The sequence below is a fragment of the Equus quagga genome, chromosome 12 (genome assembly GCF_021613505.1).
Source record: "Equus quagga isolate Etosha38 chromosome 12, UCLA_HA_Equagga_1.0, whole genome shotgun sequence".
NCBI classification, from domain to species: domain Eukaryota; kingdom Metazoa; phylum Chordata; class Mammalia; order Perissodactyla; family Equidae; genus Equus; species Equus quagga.
In genome coordinates, this window is record NC_060278.1 from 57,889,586 (window position 1) to 57,914,043 (window position 24,458).

General features: G+C 37.5%; 1 protein-coding gene across 2 annotated transcripts in view; it reads left to right on the forward strand.

The window, feature by feature from the left end:
• Positions 1–24,458, forward strand: part of NEK7 (NIMA related kinase 7) — a 159,192-nt gene that overhangs the window by 119,410 nt on the left and 15,324 nt on the right. For both annotated transcript variants that reach the window (XM_046678617.1, XM_046678618.1), the window contains 4 exons: positions 353–461; positions 1,363–1,470; positions 14,684–14,778; positions 18,900–19,013. In XM_046678617.1, the coding sequence (XP_046534573.1) occupies positions 353–461; positions 1,363–1,470; positions 14,684–14,778; positions 18,900–19,013 (426 nt within the window). The remainder of the gene's footprint in view (positions 1–352; positions 462–1,362; positions 1,471–14,683; positions 14,779–18,899; positions 19,014–24,458) is intronic.

Here is a 24,458-nt window from a genome sequence, read left to right on the forward strand (position 1 = left end):
CTTCAGGTTTCTAGACTATTTTATTCTGGCTTTTCTTGAAATGAAGTTTGACATCTTCCTTTTAGGATTAGAAATTATTTTATATAGATGTTAAGTTTTTGAAATAGTAGGACATTACACAGATGTAGCATGATATGGCCTGAGCTAACTTTAGATATAACAGGGAGAAACTTAAGCTGTTATGTCAGGTAAAATTCTTGGAATCATTTCACTGTAGAAAATGGTATGCTTTTTAGTTGGTAATAAGTAGAGAAAAGTAGATGTTTTTCTGACTAAACAGCTTTTTACATGTCAGAATCTAGTCTTAAGATACTTTAGTTCTTATAATCCTTACTTTTAATTTTTTAAAAAGCATTTTAAGAAACAAAAGAGGCTAATTCCTGAAAGAACTGTCTGGAAGTACTTCGTGCAGCTCTGCAGTGCATTGGAGCACATGCATTCTCGGCGAGTCATGCACAGAGGTAAGAGAAGACCGTGAGTAACTTTCACCGTTGTTAGAAACAGCGCACGTTATTAGGCAGCTTAAGAATAAATGCCTTCCAGTCATTGCACAGTGTCGTGCTTTCTCAGGTAATTTATTTCCGAATTATAATTTTACTAAAATGATAACCCTTTAAGTAAATCCCTACTTGGTTTTAAATAAGAATGAGAATTAGTTATTATTCTGCTTGACTCTTCTGAGCATCTTACTGATTATGTTGGTAAAGGAAAAGATAGATGCAGGAAAGCAATTGAATATGCATAAGGAAGAGAGTTTTTTTTTCCTTCAAATGAAAGATGTGTATTGTTTTTAGATTTTTAATTTCCAGCATTAGCTCTTAATATGTTCTTATCCAAATGGTTGGGCAGAGTATCTCAAAGTTACATCACTAAGGAATTGATCCACTGATTTTAGGGGTATGAAAAATTTCCATACAATTTATTTAAGCAATCAAGATTTGTAAGTTCATCTAAGTAGATAATTATATACATAGTAGTTATGATTTTATATTTTATGTAAATAAATATCAATTAATATTTAGTAAGATATCTTACTTAAAATTGATATGAAAAGAACACAAATTTATTTTGTGCTTTGAATTTCAAAAAAGTTTATTTGAAAATGGAAAACAAAACATTTTAAATGAAAATTAGTAGCGGTCTTCATCATGCTGCATTGATGATTATCTATTAGGGGACTGAGAACTCAGAAGTATTTAGGATACATCAGAATTATTCAAAATAAAGTAATTGGTTCAAAATTCAAACTGACTTTCATTTTTAAGATATATGTTAAATTCTATCATGAAAAGTGGTTTTTAATCCTTTGAAAATACGTAAACTGACATTATCTTTCACCTGATCCCTTCATTCTACTCACAGATATAAAACCAGCTAATGTGTTCATTACGGCCACTGGGGTGGTCAAACTTGGTGATCTCGGGCTCGGGCGGTTTTTCAGCTCCAAAACCACAGCAGCACATTCTTTAGGTAAGAGCCACAATATAATTTCATTCACTTATCCTTTTTTGTATATGTGGTTAAAAACATAAGGGATGTACCAATTATATGTCAGCTCTCACATTCTAAATAAAACTACTTTAAAAATCATCAGACCCTGAGCACATACCTGCACCTCTCTGTTAGGGATAAGGAATCCATCCATTCACACGACAGTTGGATACTTTTGTTGATTTGACCCCTTGCGGTCACTTGGTAGAAGAAAATGCTCATGAACAAACGGGGTGTTAACTATTGCCACGGAGCATTTCTTTTTATTCTACACTTAATAATATTAAGGTAATATGATGAACAAACCATATCTTGGAAGAGGACTTTTAAAAATACTATAGTAGTTTGTAAATGTTTATTTATTAAATAACACATCTAGTTGTATTTACTGCAGAGGGGAAAACCTAAAGATGGTCTGTGGCTAATGATGAAAATATTCCCCTGAGTTATAAAGTAGGAGATCTCTGTAGTTTATTCATGCTAGAGCTAGTGATGTAGCAGTGTCCTTTATACCTATAATAGAACTGAATGTAGCTATTACAACATTATATTAACGATGGATAGAAAGTTGTCCAGCTTAGAAGGAATAGAACTTACTAGGAAGAAATAATTTTTAGACTGAATAACCTAAAGAGAGAGATTTAGCTTCTCTTAAACCCATATTTTCTCCTTGTAAATATAAGACGAAATGGTGACGACCGGAATAAAATAAGAATTAAGGTAAAATAAGTTGGTTTCAATTTAATGGTGTCCCATTTTTCGTGTCACAATTCCTTTGAAAACCGTTGGGTTTTTTTGGTAAAATTATTGTTTTTAAATGTGAAATAAAAAAGTTTTAAATGACCTGATGAGGAATAAGTGAGTTACCAGCAGCAAAGTAGTGAAATGAGCATCTCAATTGGTTGACTAGACTATTTAAAGTTTTACTGGCTTTCTCACTGAGATTCTGTATAGCCTTGAGCCTGTCATTTAATTTTTCTGTATCTAGAACAGTATCGAGCACACGAGTAGGCACCCATCAATATCTGCTGAATGACAAAATATTGGGTCCTGGTGGAAGGATTTACCCTTTTCACAGAGTTCCAATTTTGTTAAGTACTTTAAGAAAATAAAATTTCAACTGATGCAGAGTAATACTGTTTTTTTTTTCCCTTTCACTTTACATTTGTTTTTATAGAGCGTTACAGATTTTTCTGGAAAAGAAAATTTGGTCTGGAATTCCATAAGAAATGTATAAATTTGAGTTGCACTTTCATAAAGTTTCATTTGGTAGTTCCAGTGCTTACAATGCAAATAGTGGAGGATTTCTATGAAGAAGACCTCAACTGTTCAAGCCAGTGCCATTTATCGCAAGTGAAGATAACGTACTGTACTTCACCGGAATATCTTAACAGCATCCTGGCATTAATTTACTTAGAAATCCAGGTACAGTCGCACACACACACCTGCACATGCTCATGCTCACGTATGTATTTTTTAAATACTGCTTCACAGACTGTCACTCTGAGCATGGAGTAGTGGCCTGACCCTAAGGATCCAGCATATGAAACCCAGATCTTAACAGTTTTGGAAATGGGCTTCTTTAACTTGCCTGCCACTGCCTCCTACGAAAGTTCTGCACAGGGTTACAAACCTAGGCATCTCCAAGTTTAGGTGATGCGTTAATCCAAATTATGTGAAATAGTAAAATTTTAATTTAGTAATCCATTAAGAATTTTTAATATCAGGTTTTATCTAAATCAGTTCACTTAGGGTCATGTAGTTATATATGTGTGTGTATGTTTATTATATATAGAGGATGCACATAATTACAAAATATTCTAAGACACACGTAAAGTATAGCTGGTGAGGAAGTAACAATGAGACAGTTTCTTTGAATTAATCAATAGAAAAGTGATTTCTTTCACAAGAATTTTTATTCCCCATATTATTTTGAGAAAAAAATATTCTTAAAATAAGAAAATTTCTTTTATTCTTGCTTGTCTTCTCTTCAGAGTGAAGATTTTGATGGTTTGAAACTAAAGTTGACTAAGCAAAGTGCATTGAACATCGAAAATTAAAGTTTGAGCTCTAGCCTTCCCAGGTCATTTGGACACAATAAAAATCCTATTTACAAGGGTCAGGAAAAATTCTCTGCTAACAAAGAATATGTATAAAATATCAAGGATAGAAATCCTGACACAGACTTTTGTTTGTTGACAAGTTGACTCTAATTTTTACTCTTAAAGAATTATTACCCTCACGTGTCGTCATATGTTTTTATTTTTAAGAGCAAATTTAAAAGATTGATTCTAAAAGTTGCTTCCAAAACACAACTGAAAAATAAAAATTTACTTACAGAAAATATGGTAGAACTGTAGGTTTTAGTGTGTCTTGATTTGTGTTCTGATTTTACTGAGCATAAAATCTGTAGGGTGTGGTTTATCCATAGAGCAGGTCTAAATTTTAGTGAAACTACAAATAAATGAGATCTGTGTGTAGTTCATAAAGAGAAATCTGAATAAATTTACTTTAAATGAAGTCTGTCCTGGAGCCAAATTTTATTTAACTTTGTAAAGAAGATGTTAGGAACTTAATTCAAAAAGGCAAAAATATGCAGGACTTTAGAAAGATTGTAATTATGCATTTATATTTTCTTTTTTCCAAAATACATTTTATTGTTCGAGAATCATAAAGGATACTGTTTTCACTTATTTTGATTCTTTAATAGGAACACACACTTGTAAAATTTGTTGTATTTAACAATGCTTCAGAGATTGGCAAGTCTGTGAATTTTTCAATTGTCTCTTCATTTTGCGTCTCTTATTTGAATCCTTTGATTCCATGATAACAAATCAACATGCAATAAAATCTGTAGTTCTCTCACATTTTCTGTAGCAAATGAAGTTGTGTAGGTGGCCATGTGTCCAGTTTTCAGAACCAACTTTTTAAATTGAAAGTGTGTCAATGTAGAATAGAATAATTCCTTGAATACAGGGTTAAAAATTACAAATACTAAGTCTGACGTTGCTGGATGTTTAAACCATGTTCAGATCTTCCAAATCGAAAAAAATCTCAGAGGCGTTCACTTTGTCTTCACTCCCTCCCCACTCCCACCACATACATTGAATCATAATATCTCTCCTTTCTATTCCCTCTTCCTTCATGGATAATCACTTCATGTGTGGATTGTGAGAATATCCTCTCTAGTTTCTAATACTCTTTTTTAATCAATTCTGTATATTCCCAGCAGAGTTATCTTCCTAAGAGATGTTATCTGATTATGTTACTTTTCCCAAATCCTTGATGGTCCCTTGCTGCCTAAAGGGTCTCATGCAGAGTCCTTGGTTAGCATTCAGGGTCCTCTGGAGTTGGGTGTCCTCTTAACTTTCCGTCCTGATCATTGACTGCACATTCCTTCCTCATTCTGGGCCAGCCACATTTTTCCTCTTGCTTAGTTCTGAGTGAGAACTAGCACGATGTTCTGGAGAGAATGGAGGACATCTGGATTTTCATGCCCACTGTTCTGTAGGACCTTGATCAAGCCATTCATTAACTTTTCTAAGGTTCAGTTTCCAAATGTATAAAAATAGAGATGTGGGTGATAACCATCCTATGTTGTCCCCTTACCTCTAGCCAATCCCCAATCCAATAATAGAATGAATGTCAAAGTATTTTCTGAACACTGTGATATGCTGTATAAGTGTTAAGTTTCTTATGTTAACATGATGAAGGCCTTGGTGGCGCAGATGCAGAAGAGGGGAAAGGAGAGGGAATCCGTGCAGTTTATTTATTCTGTTAAAATACCTGAATTGATTCATTTAAAAAGTAGTTTTAGTGCCTTTTTTATGCAAGTGCTGGTTAATGGACCAGGAATGTAGCCTGAACCAGATAAGTCTTTGTCTTTATGGATCTCACCTTGTGGTGGGAGGAAATAGATAATAAAAAAACAAGCAAAGAAATAAGATGATTTGGTAGCGACAGAGAGTGAGCGGTAGGGGAAGTATTTTAGCAAGGACGTGGTCAGACAAGGCCTCAGTGAGGGGGTGATGTTTGAACTAAGGCTGGAAGGGTGCTCCTGCGCACAAAAGGGCCTGGGGGCGTGATGTCTCAGGCTGACTGAGGAGGTGTGTAGGAAGGGGCGGGTGCAGGGTGAAGGAAGGGTCTCCTGGGAAGAGTTCACATCTCACCCCCAGTGCAGTGTCAGCCGTCTGCAAGGTCGTAATGAGGAGAGCACCATGACCCATGTGGTTTGGTGACAGCAGCCGTGACCCTCCTTGGTCTTCCTCAGGGTCGTCATTCCCAGAGCTGGCTGCTATTTGCAGCTTCTTCTCTGCCCGGTAGTTGTCTTCTTTTGCTGTGAGTGCCTCTTTGTGCCACCCAGAACTTGGCAGAGTATACCCATGTGACTCAGCAGTCCTTAGAAGAGAGTTTACCTGCCTGTCATCTGTGATCTAGACCGTTCTTTGGTTTCTGTCCCTCTTCCTTGTTTCTTATGTGACAAGAGGCGGAATCTTCTTTTGGTGTACTTCTTTCCTTAATTTACTCTAAAATCTCCTTTCAGCAAATGTGAATATTCTGACCCAGAGGCAACTTGCTAAGGGATCAAGTATCTTTGCCTTTGAATATTTAAAAATACAGCAGAATACACAGAATAATTGTTTTGTTTTGTTTTTTGGTGAGCAAGATTGTCTCTGAGCTAACATCTGTGCCAATCTTCCTCTGTTTTGTATGTGGGATGCCTGCACATACAAATGAGCGATGTGTAGGTCCCTGCCTGGGATCCGAACCCGCAAACTCTGGGCCGCTGAAGCACAGCGTGCAAACTTAACCACTACACCACTGGGCCAGCCCTGACAGAATAATTTTTATATATTCCAAATATGATTTTTAGGCAAATCATGTCAAACTGCCCTTATTTCCTATAATAATGACCCAGAGGAACCCCCTCTTGCTGCCAAATGGGAACAACAGCTGTAGCCATGAATATGCTTACAGCATTTTATAATTTACAGGCACTTTTAAAGCACCTCTTCTCCTCCGTTCCTCAGTATCTGTAGTGGATAGAGTGGGTGTTATAGATTAGGAAACTGAGATCCTCTGTTTAACACTGAACCTGACCCCCACACCCACACTGTCTCTAGAATTTTTCATCCTTACCCTGTTTTAAATTTTCTTTTCTCCTTGGAACTTACTGTGTTCTAATATGCTGTATAATTTATTTATTATGCTTAGTACTTTTTGTCTCTCTCCTCCAGCTAAAATTTAAGCTTCATGAGGAAAGGGATCTTTGTGTTTTTGGTTCCCTGATGTATCTCAAGTGCCTAGAAGAGGGCCCTGCACATAGTAGACACTCAGTAAATGTTGCTTGAATGGATGGGCTTAGAGACAGGCGACATATCAAAGGATGAATTTAACTGACTCTGTCCGTCAGTATAGGTAGGATTATGCTGCAGTAAGAAACAACACCCAAATCTCAGTTGCTTGGCAGTACAGCACAGTATGTTTCCTGTCATCCACAGTCCTTTGTGGGCCTTGTGTGGCCCCCTGGGTACCTGCCCTCCCTCTGTGATGACTTGGCATTTTAAGCAGCTTCAATCTTGTGTTCTCTTCATATCCACATACATCTCTGTGATCTCGTGAGGGAAAGAGAGCATGCAGAAGCATTACTGGCTCCTAATTAAACCCTTCCACTAGAATGTAACACAAATTACTCCCATTCATGTTTTCTTGGCCAAAACAAGTCTTGTGGCCATGCTGTCTCAAGGGCCTGGAATAAGGTAATTCTCTCACGTGTCCAGGAAGAGGAGAACCAGGCATAATGAAGGTGAGCATTGTCCATGGCCATGAGATGAAGGAACAAAACCTCATTTTTTATATAGTTGTATCCTTTCTCTACTTGTTTATTTTTGTGACATATTTGTAGCTGTTGCAACTCACTGGGTAGTTAACTCTTTTAATGAGAACGTGTGGAAGTGGTGAATGAAGGAGCCATCTACAGCCTTCGGGAATTTCCATCATTATAAATTAGGAAACTCTGAGCAGAGAATTATTTTTAAATTCAGAATGATTCATGAAGTTCACTAGAGTATTGATCCCTGGTGACTTTTCTCTTCATCAATAAATCTGTGGTTATCCCTGCTGGACGTGCTTGTGGTAGGGACCGTATTTGGGTCAATTTAAGCATTTATAATAAAAAATTACTACTTAGGAAGTTTCACTCCCCAGCTGCAGACTAAGTGCCGTGTAGCACATGGACTGTTTTCTCTTGTGCGTCTCTAATTCACGTCTCTAAGGTGGTTGTGATTCCCTAGTTTAGAGTCATATCAGTTAGTGAACAGGCCAGGGTTCATTTAAGTTGCAAAAGTCCATAATTTTATTCTTTTATTCTTCCTATGGTAAATGTATTACTTCCCCCACTCCCTTCCCTCCACGCTTCCCCAAAAGCCTCAAAAACCTGCTTCATCCCATCGCAAAACAAGCCAGGGAGCTCTTAGAGGTCAAACATTTTTTAAATCATAGAGTTGTGTACTTTTCTCTGTAGCCCCTCAACGCCTGATGTGGTTCCTGATGTGCACTTGGTCCTCAGCACATTGAACTGAATGTTTCACTCTCCCGTGCAATGCATACATCATTAACACATTTGTTACTAGTTTTCTATTGCTGCCCTAACAAATTAGCACAAATGTAGTAACTTAAAACAGCAGAAATTTATTACTCTGCAGTTCCCTGGGCCGGAAGTCCAACATGGCCCTCGCCAGGCTAAGATCAAGGGGTCTGCAGAACTGCATTGCCTTCTGGAGCCTCTAGGGGAGGATTCGTTTCATGCTGATTCAGGTTGTTGGCAGAATCCAGTTCTTTGGGCTGTGGGACTGATGTCCCTGTTTCCTTACTGTGTGTCAGCTGAGGGCCCTGCCCACCTTCTAGAGGCTGCCCTCCTTCCTTGGCTCCTGGCTCCCTTCCTCCATCTTCAGAACCAGCAGCAGTGGGTAGCATCCCTCTCAGACTTGGAGTCTCTCCTGCCCCTTCCGTTGCATCCCTCACGGACAGTCTAGGATAATGTCCCTGTTGCGAGTTCTGTAACCTTATGTCCCAAAGTACCTTTGCCATGTAACATAACACACGCAGGTGTAACACGAGGTGGCAGAGATCATGGGGGCCAAAATTCTCCTGCCCACGTCACTGTAGCAGTCTTGACAGAGTCCTTTGAACCCTCCGCTAAAGCCTGGTAAGGTGAAATTGTTTCAAAGTCAGAGATTTTAGTGGAAGTTTCTGCATTCCTGAAATTAAGCACTTTCTTTTTTGGACAGATGTTTTGACATTAAAATTTCACATTTTTATCATAGACCTTTCAGGTGTTCTATTGCATTCTGAAGTACATTTACTTTCAAAGGGAGAAAATACCACACTTGGCATAATATAAATTTTGCAACCAAGTCCTTTTCTGTCATTATTGTTGGTTTATTGGCAGTTCTATTTTTTTACTATTTACAAAAGTTTATTTAATCCTCAAGGGACTTCTCTCCTTAGTACCAACCCTGCTTCTGAGTGGCTTACTCCATCGTGGACTAGAATAAAGGAGGAGAGGAATAAAAGTAATTTTAACAACGCTTAATTAGAAAAATCAATCTGCTATAAAATCTAACCACATTATTTACCGCAAAGGTTATGTAATTCGGGGTAGTTCCCTGCTCTTCAAGCAAATTTATTTGCATCAAAGTTGCATTTATTATATACAGTGACATGTTTCCTGTCTGACTCTTGCTCTAGTGAGACGAGGAAAGCAAATGAGAACAGTTACACTAATAATGTTTCAGTATGGCATTTCCGTGCTCCATGATGTCCCCCAGAAGAGGAAAGATGGGGAATTTTCTTCTGGTGTGTACGTGTGTGCGTTTAGTTATTGTCTGTGCTTATTGTATATCCTGAAGATGGAATAGATTTAAAAAAAAAAAGAAAGTTAACCGGAACTCTCTAATACTGATCCTTGTGCTAAGAAACTTTTGAAACCCCGTGGTGGGAATTATGTTGTCGTCATTGTTACAGGATTGTATCAACCCCTTTACCTTCCAAAGCGAGACTAACGGCTCTCTGATTTGTGATATGGCCAGAAGAGTAAACGCATGGCCATCATTCCGACCAGATATCAGAATTTTCACACTGGAGTCTCTTGAGTGTACAATTCATGTTCCCCACAGTGTTTACAAGTGTGATGCATCATCTGATTTCAACTCGGAAAATTAGTGTCCTTGAACCAGACATTAGCACAGTTTCATTTTTGGTGCCAAGTGCCACCTGTGGTCACATACTCGTTTTTCCCTTACCTTCTCCAGCACCTCTTTGGTCTTTCCGTAGCTTGTACCCCTTCACGGTTCAGTGTGGTTTGGGGCTGGAAAGGCAGCATATGTTCAGTCAGTACTCTCGGCTGCTCTCACTGATTCATTTTTAACTTTCAGCCCTTTCTTGACTTAAATAATTGCTTTGGGAAGAAGCTATTACCTAATTTTAAACTGCACATTTAACCTCTCAGCCACCGTTAACAAGTATTTATTTAAAACAGTCGGAGTAGCTGGACAGTGGCTAATTTTCACACGTAGCCCGTTGAACCCAGACCCTTATTCCTGGCTTTTCATGTGTATGTGCTGACTTTTAGAAAATTTCTCTGCTCCTTAATTTGGAAAGATATTTTTTTTTTTGGGGTCAGATTTCTCAGTGGCCAGGTTTAATGAAATAACTACCTATTTAAATGCAAGGGGCAGAACTACCTGAATTGAATTCCAGGTCTACACTGTACCAGTGTTATGATCTTTGGGACATTTTGTAACTTCCCTCTGCCTCCTCTCCAAAACAAGATGATAGTAGCAACATCTCGGAAAGCTGCCTCACAGCGGTCCCCGTTTCACAGCCCGTGAGCTCCACAGGGTCAAGAGCTTCTCCCGTTTGCGTCTGTCTCCCCAGCACCAAGAACGGTCTGTGCTATAGAGTGGGGCCTGATAAACGTTTGTTAGAAGTTCAGCAGGATCACACGTGTAATGCAATGTGTTTAACGCAGTGCCTACAGCAGGGGAACAGCAACAATACAACCATCTGGAGTTTTCTCCCTCAGCATTACTCAAGCCCTTAAATGTTACCAGTTACACTTAAAAGACGACAAATTTTATTTTATAGTTGTCTTTTGCAGAAGAAATACTGATCTACCACTCAGCCATTCTGTATTGACCTCAGATAATACTCTCCACGATTGAATAAGTTTGGCTCCCTCGGTTAAGTCTGCCAGCATAATTTCTGGGATCACTTGAGAGTATGAAGGAAAGAAGGAAAATTAATTCCAGTTCCCTAAACTTGTGTCTGGTTTTGGGGTTTTTTTTGTTTTCTTTTTTTTTTGTTTGTTTAGTGAAACTGAGGTATAAGATGATTTGTGTCTTTTTAATTTTTCCCAACCAGGAATGTTCAAAGCTTTTTTTTTCTGCAGTTTGCTCTGATTCCAAGAGAAAGAAGCAACTGAATTTGCTTGTTTGTACTCTCTGATTTAAAACACTTTGTTTAGCTGTCCTAGGTAATAGTTTAAAAAAGGAGTACGTTCCTTCTTTCCACTTCACTTCCATATGGATTTCTGTAGGATTTTTATGAGTGCTGTAGAATTTTAGAGCAAAAGGGATCTCAGAAATCATCTCATCTTTCTCATCACTGCGTTTTACAGATGAGGAAAGAAAAGTTGAGTGGTCCTTGCTGGTTAGTGGTAAAGGGAAGATGTGAAACAGATTTCCTGACCTTGGACTGGCCTTGTCGTGCTTCCCTTGTTTAAAAAAGCAAAGAAAGTGGCAACCCAGAGCTAACCATTGAAAAAGATGCTTCCGTGGTTCTATTTTTTTTTTTCTCATTCAAGTCTTTTCAGAAATTGCAGTGCTAAATTTTTAGCTAAACTGTTAAAATTCTCTATGTAACTTGTTCTGATAAAATGAAAGTTATTAGTTAATTTAGTCATATATTCCATCATAGCAGCATGTTAGAGTTTTTTTGCTCTCTCAAACATGTTGTAGAAATTCCGAAAATCAGTCTTCGTTTTGATCAGGATAAATTTTAGAATATGTTTATTGTTAGTAGAGTATATGCCATGTAAAACTTTTCTCCTATAGCTAGAATAAGTCGATTAATGTAATGAAAAATTTTTTATGTTTGAACGACTATCTTAGTACATTTTAAAGAAAGGTCAGAGAGCATTTCAGTTGTTAGCCATTTTCCACTAATATCAGAATGTTATCCATTTCTTACTCACTTCTACTCATGTCAGGAGGTTAAAATGACATAAGAATCTGCTACTGGAATACATATTCCCATTTTACCTACAGCCATAAATTCTCGAAAGATTAGTGGAATTATGCATCCTGCAGTCCTCAGGCTCCTCAGTACATAGGAATTTGCATGATCATTTTCATGTCTAACCGTGTCACTCCACAATTCTCCGTTTTCTTGTACAGCTGTTAAAAGAAGTCACAGCATTGTTAAGGCAACAGCAATATAGACCACAGCTGTCAGGGATTTTAAAAGAAGGTTTTTAGGAAATAATTACATATTCGTTAAATTTGAAATGTGGAAAACATATGACTGCATTGAAATGTCTTTCAAATTTTCCTGAGCTTCTGAGCTGTTGAGCCTCTGCCAGGGAGAGAGGTAAGGATGCATCGTTATGTGATGGCCTCTGTCTCCCTGCTCGGTGTCGGTCGGTTGGCAGAGGAGCCCGGTCCAGCTCGAGGTGCACTGTAGGGAGCATGCAGGAGGGAGAGGGTGGACCTCCCTCTGTGGTCAGCAGTTAATTATGAATTTAACCAATTAATAGCTGTAGCGCAGGATGCAGACTTTCTACTTCTCACATAATGACTCTTGGAAATGTGTCAATCCAAGAGGTGAGTAGCATACTTAGATTTACCTCTTAATGTATATTCAAGGTATATGGAATTTAAATATTAAAATAAACGTGCATATTTGCTATAAAGAAGTTTGTTATTTCTAACCTGAAGAGAAGAGTCAGGGTCTCAGTTTAAAGGAGCAGCGTTAACTCAGTGTGTAACTTTGTCTAATGACCTCCAGCAGCTCCCTAGAAGAGGCTTTTTTGTACGTTAAATCCTTTTACGTTTTAAGTTGTGTTGAGTCGAATTTTAAGCATCCTTCTCCCTGCCTCCTTCACTTTGCGCGGCATCCGTCCGTGAGTTGTTCGTGTAGCAGTTAAGGTGTGATGCTCCGGCTAATCTCTGTAAAATGCTGGCATTTGTTCTTTTTCCCTATCATCAATCTTTCACACTCATATCAAACCCCTAACGTATCAGCAGGTTTCCCAGAGCTCCTGGGTAAAATTACCTTTGCTGTTGGTAAACTCTGAACCTTCAAGCCTCAGTGTTTTCACTTGCCCCCTGTGGATTCCGTGAAGCCTCTCTCTGCACGTTCCTCACTGCCACTCACCTGCTTTCTGTCCTGAAACCGGGGGCCTGTGTTGAGCCCGCCCATCATTCCCACTGCACCTGCCAGCCCTGCTCAGGTGCAGGGAGGGTGTAAACAATCCAGGACTAATCGGCGTCGCCTATGCAGACTACAGGGGAGGGTGGCGGGACTCCCAAAGCTGGAGAGCTTGTGTTTGTTTCACCCAGTAACAGTACAAATTCTTTAAACCTAGGTGTTTCTCAAAGTTACTTGGCTTTTCTCACCCTGGCCGAAATTGGCAGATTTACTCGTTTGTCTTCAAAGTTAATGCTGCAGTTAAAGAATTTATTTCTTAAAGTTTGTCTGATTAATTTCATATCTGGATAGTTCAGATTTTATTTCAATTTCTTTTATCGTCCTGTTTCACACTCTTTTCTTCACTTTTCTCCTTCACTTTCTTAAATACTTCCCTTTCATCCTTTCTGACCAGGACTATCCATTATTAGTAAAAATGGATTGTAGTGTAGATAGGATTTCTTGCGACTACATGGTTCGCGATGTTTTCACCTGTGGCGCAGTATAGTTTCCGCACGCAACTATTAGGTTCTACTTTATTCTTTTGGAAAACTCACTCCTGCCTTTGAGGATGATGCTTTGATGGTGGGCTTGACTCTTCCCGTTGCCTCTGACCAAACCCCCCCCATCCTCCCCCATACTGTGAGCCACAGTCTCATTAAGATTTAAGTAAAATCCTGGGGAGTTGGTGAAACTTGATAGAAAAAGGGGAATGCCTTTTTCTCTGTGAGTGGCAGCGTAGTTTTGGTAGCTGTTGCCTGAAGCAAGTAAAATTTCTAAATGTTGTTCTCACAGTTTTTCTATTTGGCAAAAAGCCTTAGGCTAATAATGGTGAAATAATAACCATCTAAGCTTAAAATTTAAGATATTCACTTCGCAAGTCACTTAAATGTTTTTACCCTTCAAAATACAATGTATGCATCTTGCTTATTTTTAAATGTTTAATAAATATTAATTTATTATATGAGCATTTACTATGTTAGCGTTTCCTAAAATGGCCATAAAAAAAGAGGAAAAAGTATTCACACATCAAATCAAACAAACCCCCAAATTATCGAGAGTATCTTGTCTTTAAAAGGTCTCAGTAGTAGCAATCTCAATGTTTTTCTGGAGATGTCAGTGACTTTTCACATGTTCTTATATAACGTTTTGATATTCTTTGTAAAGTGGGAGTAAGGTACTGAAGGTCAACGATAATATCGTTTGTAATTTTAAGAGTCACAACAATGTTCTAAGAGATGTTTCTGTAAAAGTTAGTATGACTTATTTATACACACTCGACTCAATTGTTACATATTAGCTATTTATTTTTGAATGAATTATTATATTATCACACTTAATTATTTGGGATATGCAAGCCGTGTTCAAAAAACTAAAGAAATGAAAGCAGTGTGAGCCACTTAAGTAGATTTTCTTATTAGAATTCTTTTTTTCCCTTTAATTATGCTTCCTAGATTCTCCTTGAATTGATCAAGAGGAAATAAAATTTACCCCCCCTACACACATACCCTTTTTAATCCAGGATAGATGTCAATGTGCTGTGTAAGGGTTAGGGAGTAAAGGGGTAATTTAAAAGTTTTGGGTATTCTCAAAAACAATTTTCTGATCCTAATGAATTATTTTAGTGACATTTTTTAACCCAGAATTTTGTGTGTCACTTCTTACCACAGCTGCATCTTCATTTTTATCCTCCTCTTATTTTATTTGGTTTGTTTTTTTGCAGTGGGTACACCTTATTACATGTCTCCCGAGAGAATACATGAAAATGGATATAACTTCAAATCTGACATCTGGTCCCTTGGCTGTCTGCTGTATGAGGTAGGTAATTTGATAAAGTCCATATAGTGATGTATTGCCACTCACTGTAGTGTTTCCCCTATCTTTATAGTATATACTTATTTTTTCTGGCTGATGTTTAAGAATTAGCCTTTTAATTATGAAGAGTTAATTCACTGACTTAGTAATTGTTTTTATAATGGAATTTAGTGACTACACATTCCTACACATTTACTTCCCCTAGTATATTTTTGAATTGTTTCCTTTGGATGAGAATTTTATTTTTAAAATGGTTTTTTATGTTAATATAATGTTTTCCTACATATCTTATTTACAAAAATATGCATTTGAACATCTATTAAAAAACCTTTTTATGCATGCATAGCAGGAGAGGTATAATGGAATGGTTAAAATATGAAAGCATGGGAAATATCTTTATCAAAATTTTTTTTCACTTTTACATCGAGTAATTCAGCTTTAAGGATGGTATGTGAACAGATAATTCTTCACATTGTCATTTAATTTAGTCTCCATGAGTAAGAATTTGTATTGGTAAAGTGCAGTGAAATACTCTCTGTCCTCTTCTGGTGATATTTAGCAAGGGAAGATGATAGCATATAGGTAGATCCTCCAGCAAATATTGCAGTGCAGTGATTTGGATGTGGAGAGGAAAGTGTATTATGAGCACATTTTATGTCCATGTTATAGAATAATGGTATCAAAGAGCACTCAAGCGAGTGACTTCTATAATTTTATTTTTTAATCGAGTGGTAATTTTCCTAGGAATATAGTATTTGAGTCAAAGCTGTTCATTAAAAAATAGTTTACATCTAAGTAATTCTTTTAATAAAATAAAATGAAGGAAAGCAATACCTGGAATCGTTTTCATATTTTAATATGTACAAAAGAAATCTAAAGTGGATGGATAGAAACCAATATAGTTTTTACTCTGTATTTTGTGTCTCTTGTTCTCCTGATTTAAATGGAATACATGATGACATCGTCTATTCTAATTGCTCCACCATTACTTGAGAGGAGAGCATCAGAAGGATTTTTTTAATGTGTGTCACAATCTTTATTATTTCACTGATTGCTGATTCAAATTTCCTTAATTTAAGGAACCTGAGAATATTTGTTTTGTTCTTCCTGCGAAGGTGATTCAAGACCACTTAAAAAGAAAGGATTTTTAAATGTTCTTAAATGACATCCTTAGGATAATTTTTATTGTGAAAAATTATGAATTAGTGACATAACAGAATATATGTTTTTATGTATGCTCATGAGATTACAGGAGATTTATGTTCCCTCTATTATATTCTGTCAATAATTTGGTACAATGTTGAAAAGAACTGATTTGATTAAGTCACTGTAGTGTTTAAAAGTCACTTTATACATTTTAAAATATTTTGTACCTGTTTAGGGAACCTGGGATTCCTTCAGGCCACCGTCTAATATTATCAAAGCAGCGTTTTCCCTTTAAACACCTGAAAGTAAACAGCCAGTTGCGTTCTACTAATGAGATTAAATTTAGCAATGAAAAGGAAGAAGTTCACTTGAGATAATAAGTGTTTTTTTGGGAAGTTTGCGTAATTCTTCTAGGACCAGCAGACTCTCATGTCAAAACTGAAATCATTCCTCACGTTCTGGCTCTGCCTTTTGAAAGGCAGTGCCCCATTTTTATGTGTACTTAAAATGACCACCAAATAAAAATTTCTGCTTTGGACGCTCCTCCATCCATGAATTTTAGGTGTTGTGTGGATGCTTTTGAATTAAAGCATTTATTATGTTAACATTAGTTCTCCTCTCAATGCATTTTCTCAGTTCCTCCATGCAAGTCATTTAGAAAAACCAAAATTGTTCTAAAAATTTAACTTACATTTATGTTGTATCTCCTTCCAGTTATGTTTTAATATAACGTTACTAGAAATACCCAGTAATTTAGCCTTAAAAAATTGGCCATAACATCACATAGATATTTTGTATTGTATCCCACTAAGAATTTTATTGTTAACAATGAAGGAGTAGGGAAACCTTTTTTTGAAAATGTATTTTAAACTCAGAAGATTAGACTTTCAAATATTCCTGAAACCTCAAAAAAAAAAAAAAAAAAACTAGCGGTACGGTTTTAATTGATATGCAACAAAGTAGACTTTCCTAATTAAAATCAAGATGCTGTGCTTTTGCTACATGGACCTTTACATGGAAAAGTAGGTTTTACACATTTCCTTTTATTGTTCGGCGCCGCAATCGCATCCTTACAGGGTTGTAGGTTGGTGGCTTACAGTTCAAAAAAAAAAAGAGCTGCCACCAGCCCCGCAGACAGACAGTGGGCTTTCGTCCCTCCGACACCCCCAGAATACTAATCAGGGAAGTCAGACCCTGGAGGTCAGGGAGCAAGTCAATCATCCTAGCGATCGCCTCAGTGTGGAGGATCAAATTAGCCTGAAAAATTCAGCTGCTGGGAGGAGAGGGCGAGCAGCTGTCAGGGGCAGCATCGAGATGCACTAATGAACCAGATGAATAGTGCAAAAGCTTGAAAATAAAAACAGGACAGTTGACATTTTTCATCTGTCAAAGCAGGAGATGCATGAAAATATACTATTCCTGTTTAACTCCTTAGGGGACGTTCGGATTTTTTTTTTTTTAACACTCTGCAGTCTTGAGACAAAAGTCCCGTAATGAACTCCTGGCGTATGGTAATGAATATGTGTACATTAACTTAGGGTTTTTGCAAACATGGAGAGACTATAGTTTGCATATACAGAATATTTTTTAAGGTGACATTTTTAATATTCTATTTTATCATAAAGTGTCCTTGCATTTTAAACAAGAAAAGAGGTTATTCTTGTTATCTCCTCTTGTAGAAATTTCCTCTCAGATGTGGAGGTTTTGTGTGTTTAGGGACATTCACATTGTTTTTTACCTTTTTCTCTTCGTGTGGCAGAACTCTTCCTACGTTCATGCCGGTTTGTGTAGGTTTCCTGTGAAGCATCGGCCAGGTGCAGATCTGTTGGGCTGCTGGGCGGGTTGGTTTCCAGGGCCGGCCCTCCCCGTTCGGGCTCCGAAGGAGTTAAAGCCCTGTCTGGAGCACCAGAAGACAGATGAGAGCCATTTTCAGCCTGTCCTGTCCCCGCTGACGCTCGCTGAGTAGCTCAGCATGGACTAGCGTGTTTCACACACACTCTGCCTGTCTGGGGAATGTACACATTGTCCTTCCAAAATCAAACTTATTAGCACATGTAGAAAAGGGTGACTGACTTCAGGGCAGCCTCGCACCTCGTGTTGTATCCTCGCTGCCGCGGTTCAAGGATTTAGAAGGTTCTGAACAGGGTGCGAACGTTTTCAATTGAATTTTTAGTTTGTACCCCTGCTCACCACAGTACTTGCTTGCACTTTAAATGTCAAGTTAGAACCTTGTCTTAAAATAAATTTAAATTCCATAATGTCTTTTTTAAAGTTGTTCATTCTTCCAGTCGTTTTTTTCCCCGCATACAAACCTCATTTGGATGCCTTGAAGTAGCGGCTTTGACTCCTAAAGCTTTTGAACGTATTGAGTATTTCTGAGACATTATCAAAAGAGAAGAAGTTCTAATTCGTTGTAAACTACTTGAGGATCAGTTATAACGTTCAGATTGAGAAGACTTTTTTTTTCTCTTGAAATAACCTTTCTCTACAGAGACTATTATGCAAGGTGAAATACTATGCATTCTACTCCCGAAACCATTGCTAGATTACAATTCAGTTTTAACTTCAGTTTTACTCTTGTTTATTTTGAACATTACATGGTTGATATGTAGCGTTGACGTCTGTTTCATCATGAGAAATACTAGTTTTTATGGCATTATATTTACAAAGAGTTACTTGATGTTCTTTTTCTTAAATATTGTTTTATGTTGCATATGTATATAAATAAAAAGTTATATGCCAACCATTTCTCCCTTTCAGGGAATTTTAAATATTGAAAAAAATAACCAAAAACTGAAGTAAGATTTTTAGAACTTGCTAAATAATTCTCAGAAAGGGATAGTCGTAAAAACCAAAATGCCCAGATAACTTGACTTAAAATATTTGTAATTATTTTCTACCCCAGTGTAAAATACTTGATGAAATCGCCTTTAAGGTTGCCCTGTAACTATATCAGTTTCATTGGGAGCATTTTACAGATGGCCGCGCTACAGAGTCCTTTCTACGGTGACAAGATGAACTTGTACTCGCTGTGTAAGAAGATAGAGCAGTGCGACTACCCACCACTCCCTTCAGATCACTATTCAGAGGAAGTAAGTCATCTTTCAGCCCATGTGTTCCTCTGTTGTTCATTTGGCTAATGTTTGCATTTTATTAAGAAATTTTCCTTTATCCAGAAATATGAATGATGAGTATAGGTGACAGGAATAGCACTTTTCCTTCTGTTTTCATTCTTATGGAGACTTGCTGTTGAAAGAGTTGACTCTGCAATTCGTAATGTGAAGTGGAACACAACGCAGCATGTGGTGTGAAATTGGCCACTTCCTAGGTGTGATAGGAGCAGTAGCTGCCTTCACAGCACACTGAAGACGCGAAGGGCAGAGTTAGTGCTCAGACGCAGGCTCCAGGTCATCAGCTTGTCCGCTCGCCCTTCCTAATAGCACAGCTCCTCATGCTCACAGCCGCAGACCAGCAAACAATCAGAACTTTCTTTTTTTGGCAGAGCTTCCCTCCTGTTTATGTTTTCCAGAAATTGAAACATACATCTCTTAGCCACATCTTTCTCAGCCTTATTCTTTCAGCTTTACCCTCCCTCCTTTGACAATACCTGTCCTGTCACCACCTCACTGCTGAAATCAAATTCCTATGGGGAAATGTGTTGAGGTTATCATTGTAGACATGTTAAAAAGCATATGGGATGGGTTTACAAATTTTGGAAGACTTTACCTTATTAAGATCTAAGTCTGAAATCCTTTCTTGCTTTGGGAACCCACTGAGATAAATTGTTTTGGCTTTACCCAGCGTCCAGTTTTTCATTGAACAAAAGACATCTCCCATTTTAACCTAATATGTCATGATTTTGCCAGTATTTAAGCAGAAGATATGCAGAAAAGCAGTGTTTCAGGTTAACTATCTCACATAACTCTTTGGGAAGGTCATTGGGGATCTACCCGGAGAAAACACTGTCTAGAGCTAGACATCTTGCCTTCCCATGAGCAAGAGAGTCTTTTGCCCAAGGAACCTGGAAAGGAGGAAAGGAAAAATACAAAACAATGGTAATGTTCACTCATTAGGTAGTCTTGTCGCTCTTTCTATTTTGAAGTGAATAGCAATCGGTTTTAGTTTTATATAAGGAAAATTGAGTCAGTGTAACTTGAATTATATCTCTAAAGAATTTTTCCATATGTAAAGCATTTGTGGCCCTAGAATGTTATAAGTACCTTTTTCTCTAGTGGTTTTGATACTGATAATCAATGATGCCTGGCTTTGTGTTTCATAGCGTTTGTATTCAGGTAATTAGAATAAACTCTTCCAAGACAGTAATGATAATTTAGAAGTATTATCTTTATTTGATGTTAATGCTATCACGTTAGCCATTTTTAATTACTATTTTGGGTGTAGAATATAAATATGGCATTTCACAAAACCACCTTCAGAACCATAGGCCTGGAAATACAGTAGGGTGTGAACAATAATGCAAAATGATAGCAAGAATGTCAGGGGCCGTTCTTTGTTGTGTCATTCATGCTGTCTTCTTTTTTCCATGAAGCGCATGAATATTTCACATATCTGCATCCTCATCCCCTATTCTTCTTGACTAATTTTCAGACTGTCTGCATTTGCATTTCACATGGTAGCTGATTAGGAGATGCCGAGTGCAGCAGTGAAGCCTCAGCAGGCGGTTGCCATGGTGACCTTCAGCAGGATTTTAATGATGATACCACTAGTGGTTCGTTGAAGTCGGCCTGCCTGCAGGGCTACTCACTGCAACTGAGTGTGAAGTCGGATCCGCGGATCCTCAGCCAAGGGGCAGATATCAAAGTCTGGCCCAGATAGAAGGTCTTGGAGTTGGGAAAGGAAAACAGATTCCACTTCTTACTTCACTCCATACAGTTCCCAGTTTCGAAAGGAGATATAAGCAAAACACGTTACAGGGTGCACTTTTCAAAAAAGACAGTACGATTCCTCATATTGCTGAAATCTGTTGTTATGCTGTGGTAAAGTAGAAAGCGGTCATGTCTAGGTAAACGCGGAAATTAATTCCTACTAAAGAAATGAGATACACAAATACAGACTAATAATGTTACTTTAATCCGTTCGTTTATGTGGGAAAGTTCTCAGAACCAGAGCTTTGAAATGCAGATGCGCTAATAAATATTTCTCTCTTTAAGTATAATGATACAGAACTTATGGTAGCAAAAAACCCAAACAGTTTTGGTGCTGCCATACGTTAACGGTACCTTAAATATTTCTTTATATAGTAGGCTTTTTAGGTCTTTTAAAAGTCCAAATTGCCATTTGACTTTTTAGCATGGCAAAATATAGGAAACAATGAAAAGTGAAGTATTAAGTTTTTAAACAGGGAACTTTTAATTAAAAGACTCAATAAGAGTCGATTTTATAGCTGAAACAATAACAGACTCTATATAAGTGTCTGAAAAATGAAAATAAGCAAATTAATTTCCCACCAAATGTCTATTTGAAAGCTTGTCATATTGGTTTAGCTACTGCTGAATTTTTAAGGGTGCTGCCCAAGGAGGGTTTGAAGGAACGTTTCATGAGAATAGTAGCCATGCCTGCACACCAGCCTCGACCAATGGGAATCCTAAGGAACTCTATGATATTTATTTCTAGATATAGTCATTCCATTTAGAAGAACTCAGAGTTTAAAAGTTTGGGATTTTAAAAAAATTTCTTATATTCTAAAACATAGATGCACTTAAGCATCAAAAACCAAAAGTAGTATCGTTTGGGAAAACAAATTGCTCTTAGAAATCTCTTAGATTTAGTTAAACTTGGTATTGTTGGTGATTATGAAATTAACATCAGTGAAGCACACATTTATTGAACATTTATTAGGTACAGGGAATTATGATTCCAAGGGCCCCTCATCATCTGATCTGGGCTTCTCTCAAGACTTATTGATCACAGAGGACTCTCTTTTTTCCCTAACTCTACCCATTCAGGTTCTCCTAGAAGTTCCATGAATTTCTGTGTGTTTGTGGGTTCTGTTTCCTCTTTCTGAAGTATGCTTTCCCTGGTTCTTTAGCAGGCAAACTCAGTCTCTTTAAACCAAAGCGTAGACGTCATCTCCTACCTGGCTGCCCTCTCCCTTCTCCCCTCCTGTACTCCCTCCCTTGGCATCACACCGAGTGCTGGTTGTTTCTTCCTACACGTTGCTCCCCTCCAGACTCTCCAGCTCCTGCTCCTGAGGAGCAGTACCTGTGTTTGATCCCAGTGTCTCTATGGCCCAGCACAGTAAAAGATACAGTGATTAATTGATTGATTCATTGAGGGAGTGATGGAGGGAAAGAGTGAGATTAAAGGAATAAATAAAAAAAATGAGTGAACCAATAAATGACAATTGAACCAGTGAGAGAAACTTCTCAAAGAGCTCTCTATCGGTAAGGCAGAAAGTTACTCAAAAGACAGGCCAGAAGCTATGATAGTTCCTTTTACTGATGTTACCTGCTTTATGATTTTTACATTCTTAGAAGCAAGCAGCATCATTTCTGGACTGTCCAGTGTCCGTTTACTGGGAAATAAGACAAATGGATTTTTCCCCCTCAATCTCAGTGTTTCCTTGAGAGACACTGGAGTGGTCATCAAAATTATGCGTTTTCACTGTTGTTCACTAAATTATGTCCTGAGACGCTAAGTTAAAGTAGTAGTTATAGTGATAATTGTTTAGAAAGTGTAAAATAGGACTCTATTCTGAGTGAGTTCTTTTTAACCAACGTATTGTATTGAAAATCTGAGCATTAAAATCATGTAGAATAGAGATTTTTGTCTCTTTAAATACTTTCAGTTTATTATTAAAAATTCATGGTTTAGGGTCAGCCCCAGTGGCCTAGTGGATAAGTTTGGTGCACTCCTTCGGCGGCCCGGGTTCGGTTCCTGGGTGTGGACCTACACCACTCTGTTAGCAGCCATGCTGTGCTGGTGGCCCACATACTGAAAAATAGAGGAGGATCGGCGTGGCTGTTAGTTCAGGGCGAATCTTTCTCAGCAAAAATAAATAAATAAATAATTTCCTAGTTTAAATAGAGAAGACACAAGAAAGGTTGAATAGAATTGTGCCTGAATGGTTGCTTTCGGCAGATTTCTCTTCATTTTAGGTTTGAGCAGATACATTTGGAAGGAAGTTCTGAAGAGTTGAGTAAAGGGTTTGCAGATGAAAGTGAAAAATGGCACAAGTAGGGAGCATAAGGGTGTTCTTGGTTTGAGAAAATAGAGGAGGGAGAAATTAAATTGAGGATTCAAAAACAATGCTTTGAGTGAACAAGAAATTTAAGTGCCAGTGAAACCTCGGTGAGACGGTTAAAGCTTCTAATGAGGTGGATGTTACTGCAGTGGAGCTTGTGCATCTGAACTGATTGCTGTGGCAGGTGGGTATCTGGCAGTAATTTTAAATTTATTGTAAAGAAGAAAGACTTTCATAGGACCCAATGTTTGTGCTTATCTTCAGTTATATTTTTGAAAACTTGTTAATTTAGTAGGTTTTGTTCTTTTTATAGATGAAGAAAGCAAAATACAATTTTGGAATTAGAATTATTAAACCATTAATTAGTTTTCACGTTATTTAATGCCTCTCTGTTATACATTATATTTATTTTGTGACTTTCTGCCTCCAGCCCACAGATAGAAAAGTATCTGTTTTTATTAAAAATTCATTAATGGGACTATTTCTGAAATATACAATTAGCCTTTAAAATATCAACCTATAAGGTCACATCCAATCAAAGAGCTAATGGAAGATGAATGAAATCTCATAAACTTTCACCTCGTAAGTGGTAATAAACCTTTTTTACTTGAACCTCCCTTTCGTTATTCAATGGCCCTGCCTTTATTTTTTATTTTATTTTTTTTAAGTTAGAGAAATGAAAGCCAGAGGAAGGGTTTTCTCCTTCTTTTGACCTTCCCAGGAGTAATTTAGCTGTGCAACCTGACGGTATATGGTGTCTTTCCTATTGCTTCACTCAAATGTATAACAATTTCTAGCATCATTTTCATTATTGAGACAAGAAAAGTATTGATTTTTCCAGAGTATTTAAAATATAAGGATTAAAAAGCACAATGCTTTTTCTATGCTTGATTATATATAAATAACAAAACAATAAATTTTTAGTTGACTAAACTGATTTTTATATATTTATAGGTTATTACAGAGTATGAATGTATTTACATGGCTTTAAATAAAATTGGAATAGTGAGTTTTTTCAGCTTTGAAAATCACCACTTTTCTTTAATCCGTATAACAACTTTCCTGTTAAAGAAATAAAGGCAATAGCATTATTCCCATTTGGCAAATGAGCAAATAGAGACCCAGACAGTATTAGAGCAGATACTAGACTCCAGGCGCCTCCACCTCTCACATGCCACTGCTGGGCTGCAAGACCTATACCACCCGAAGAAAACTCCCAGGTGCTGCGTGAGTGAGCCTTTCCTGATTTCTACCCTCGGACTTGCCAGTTCTTCATCTTTCTCGTCTCTCTTCTTACCCTCTCACACACCGTGTTTATCTGGAATCTCCTGGC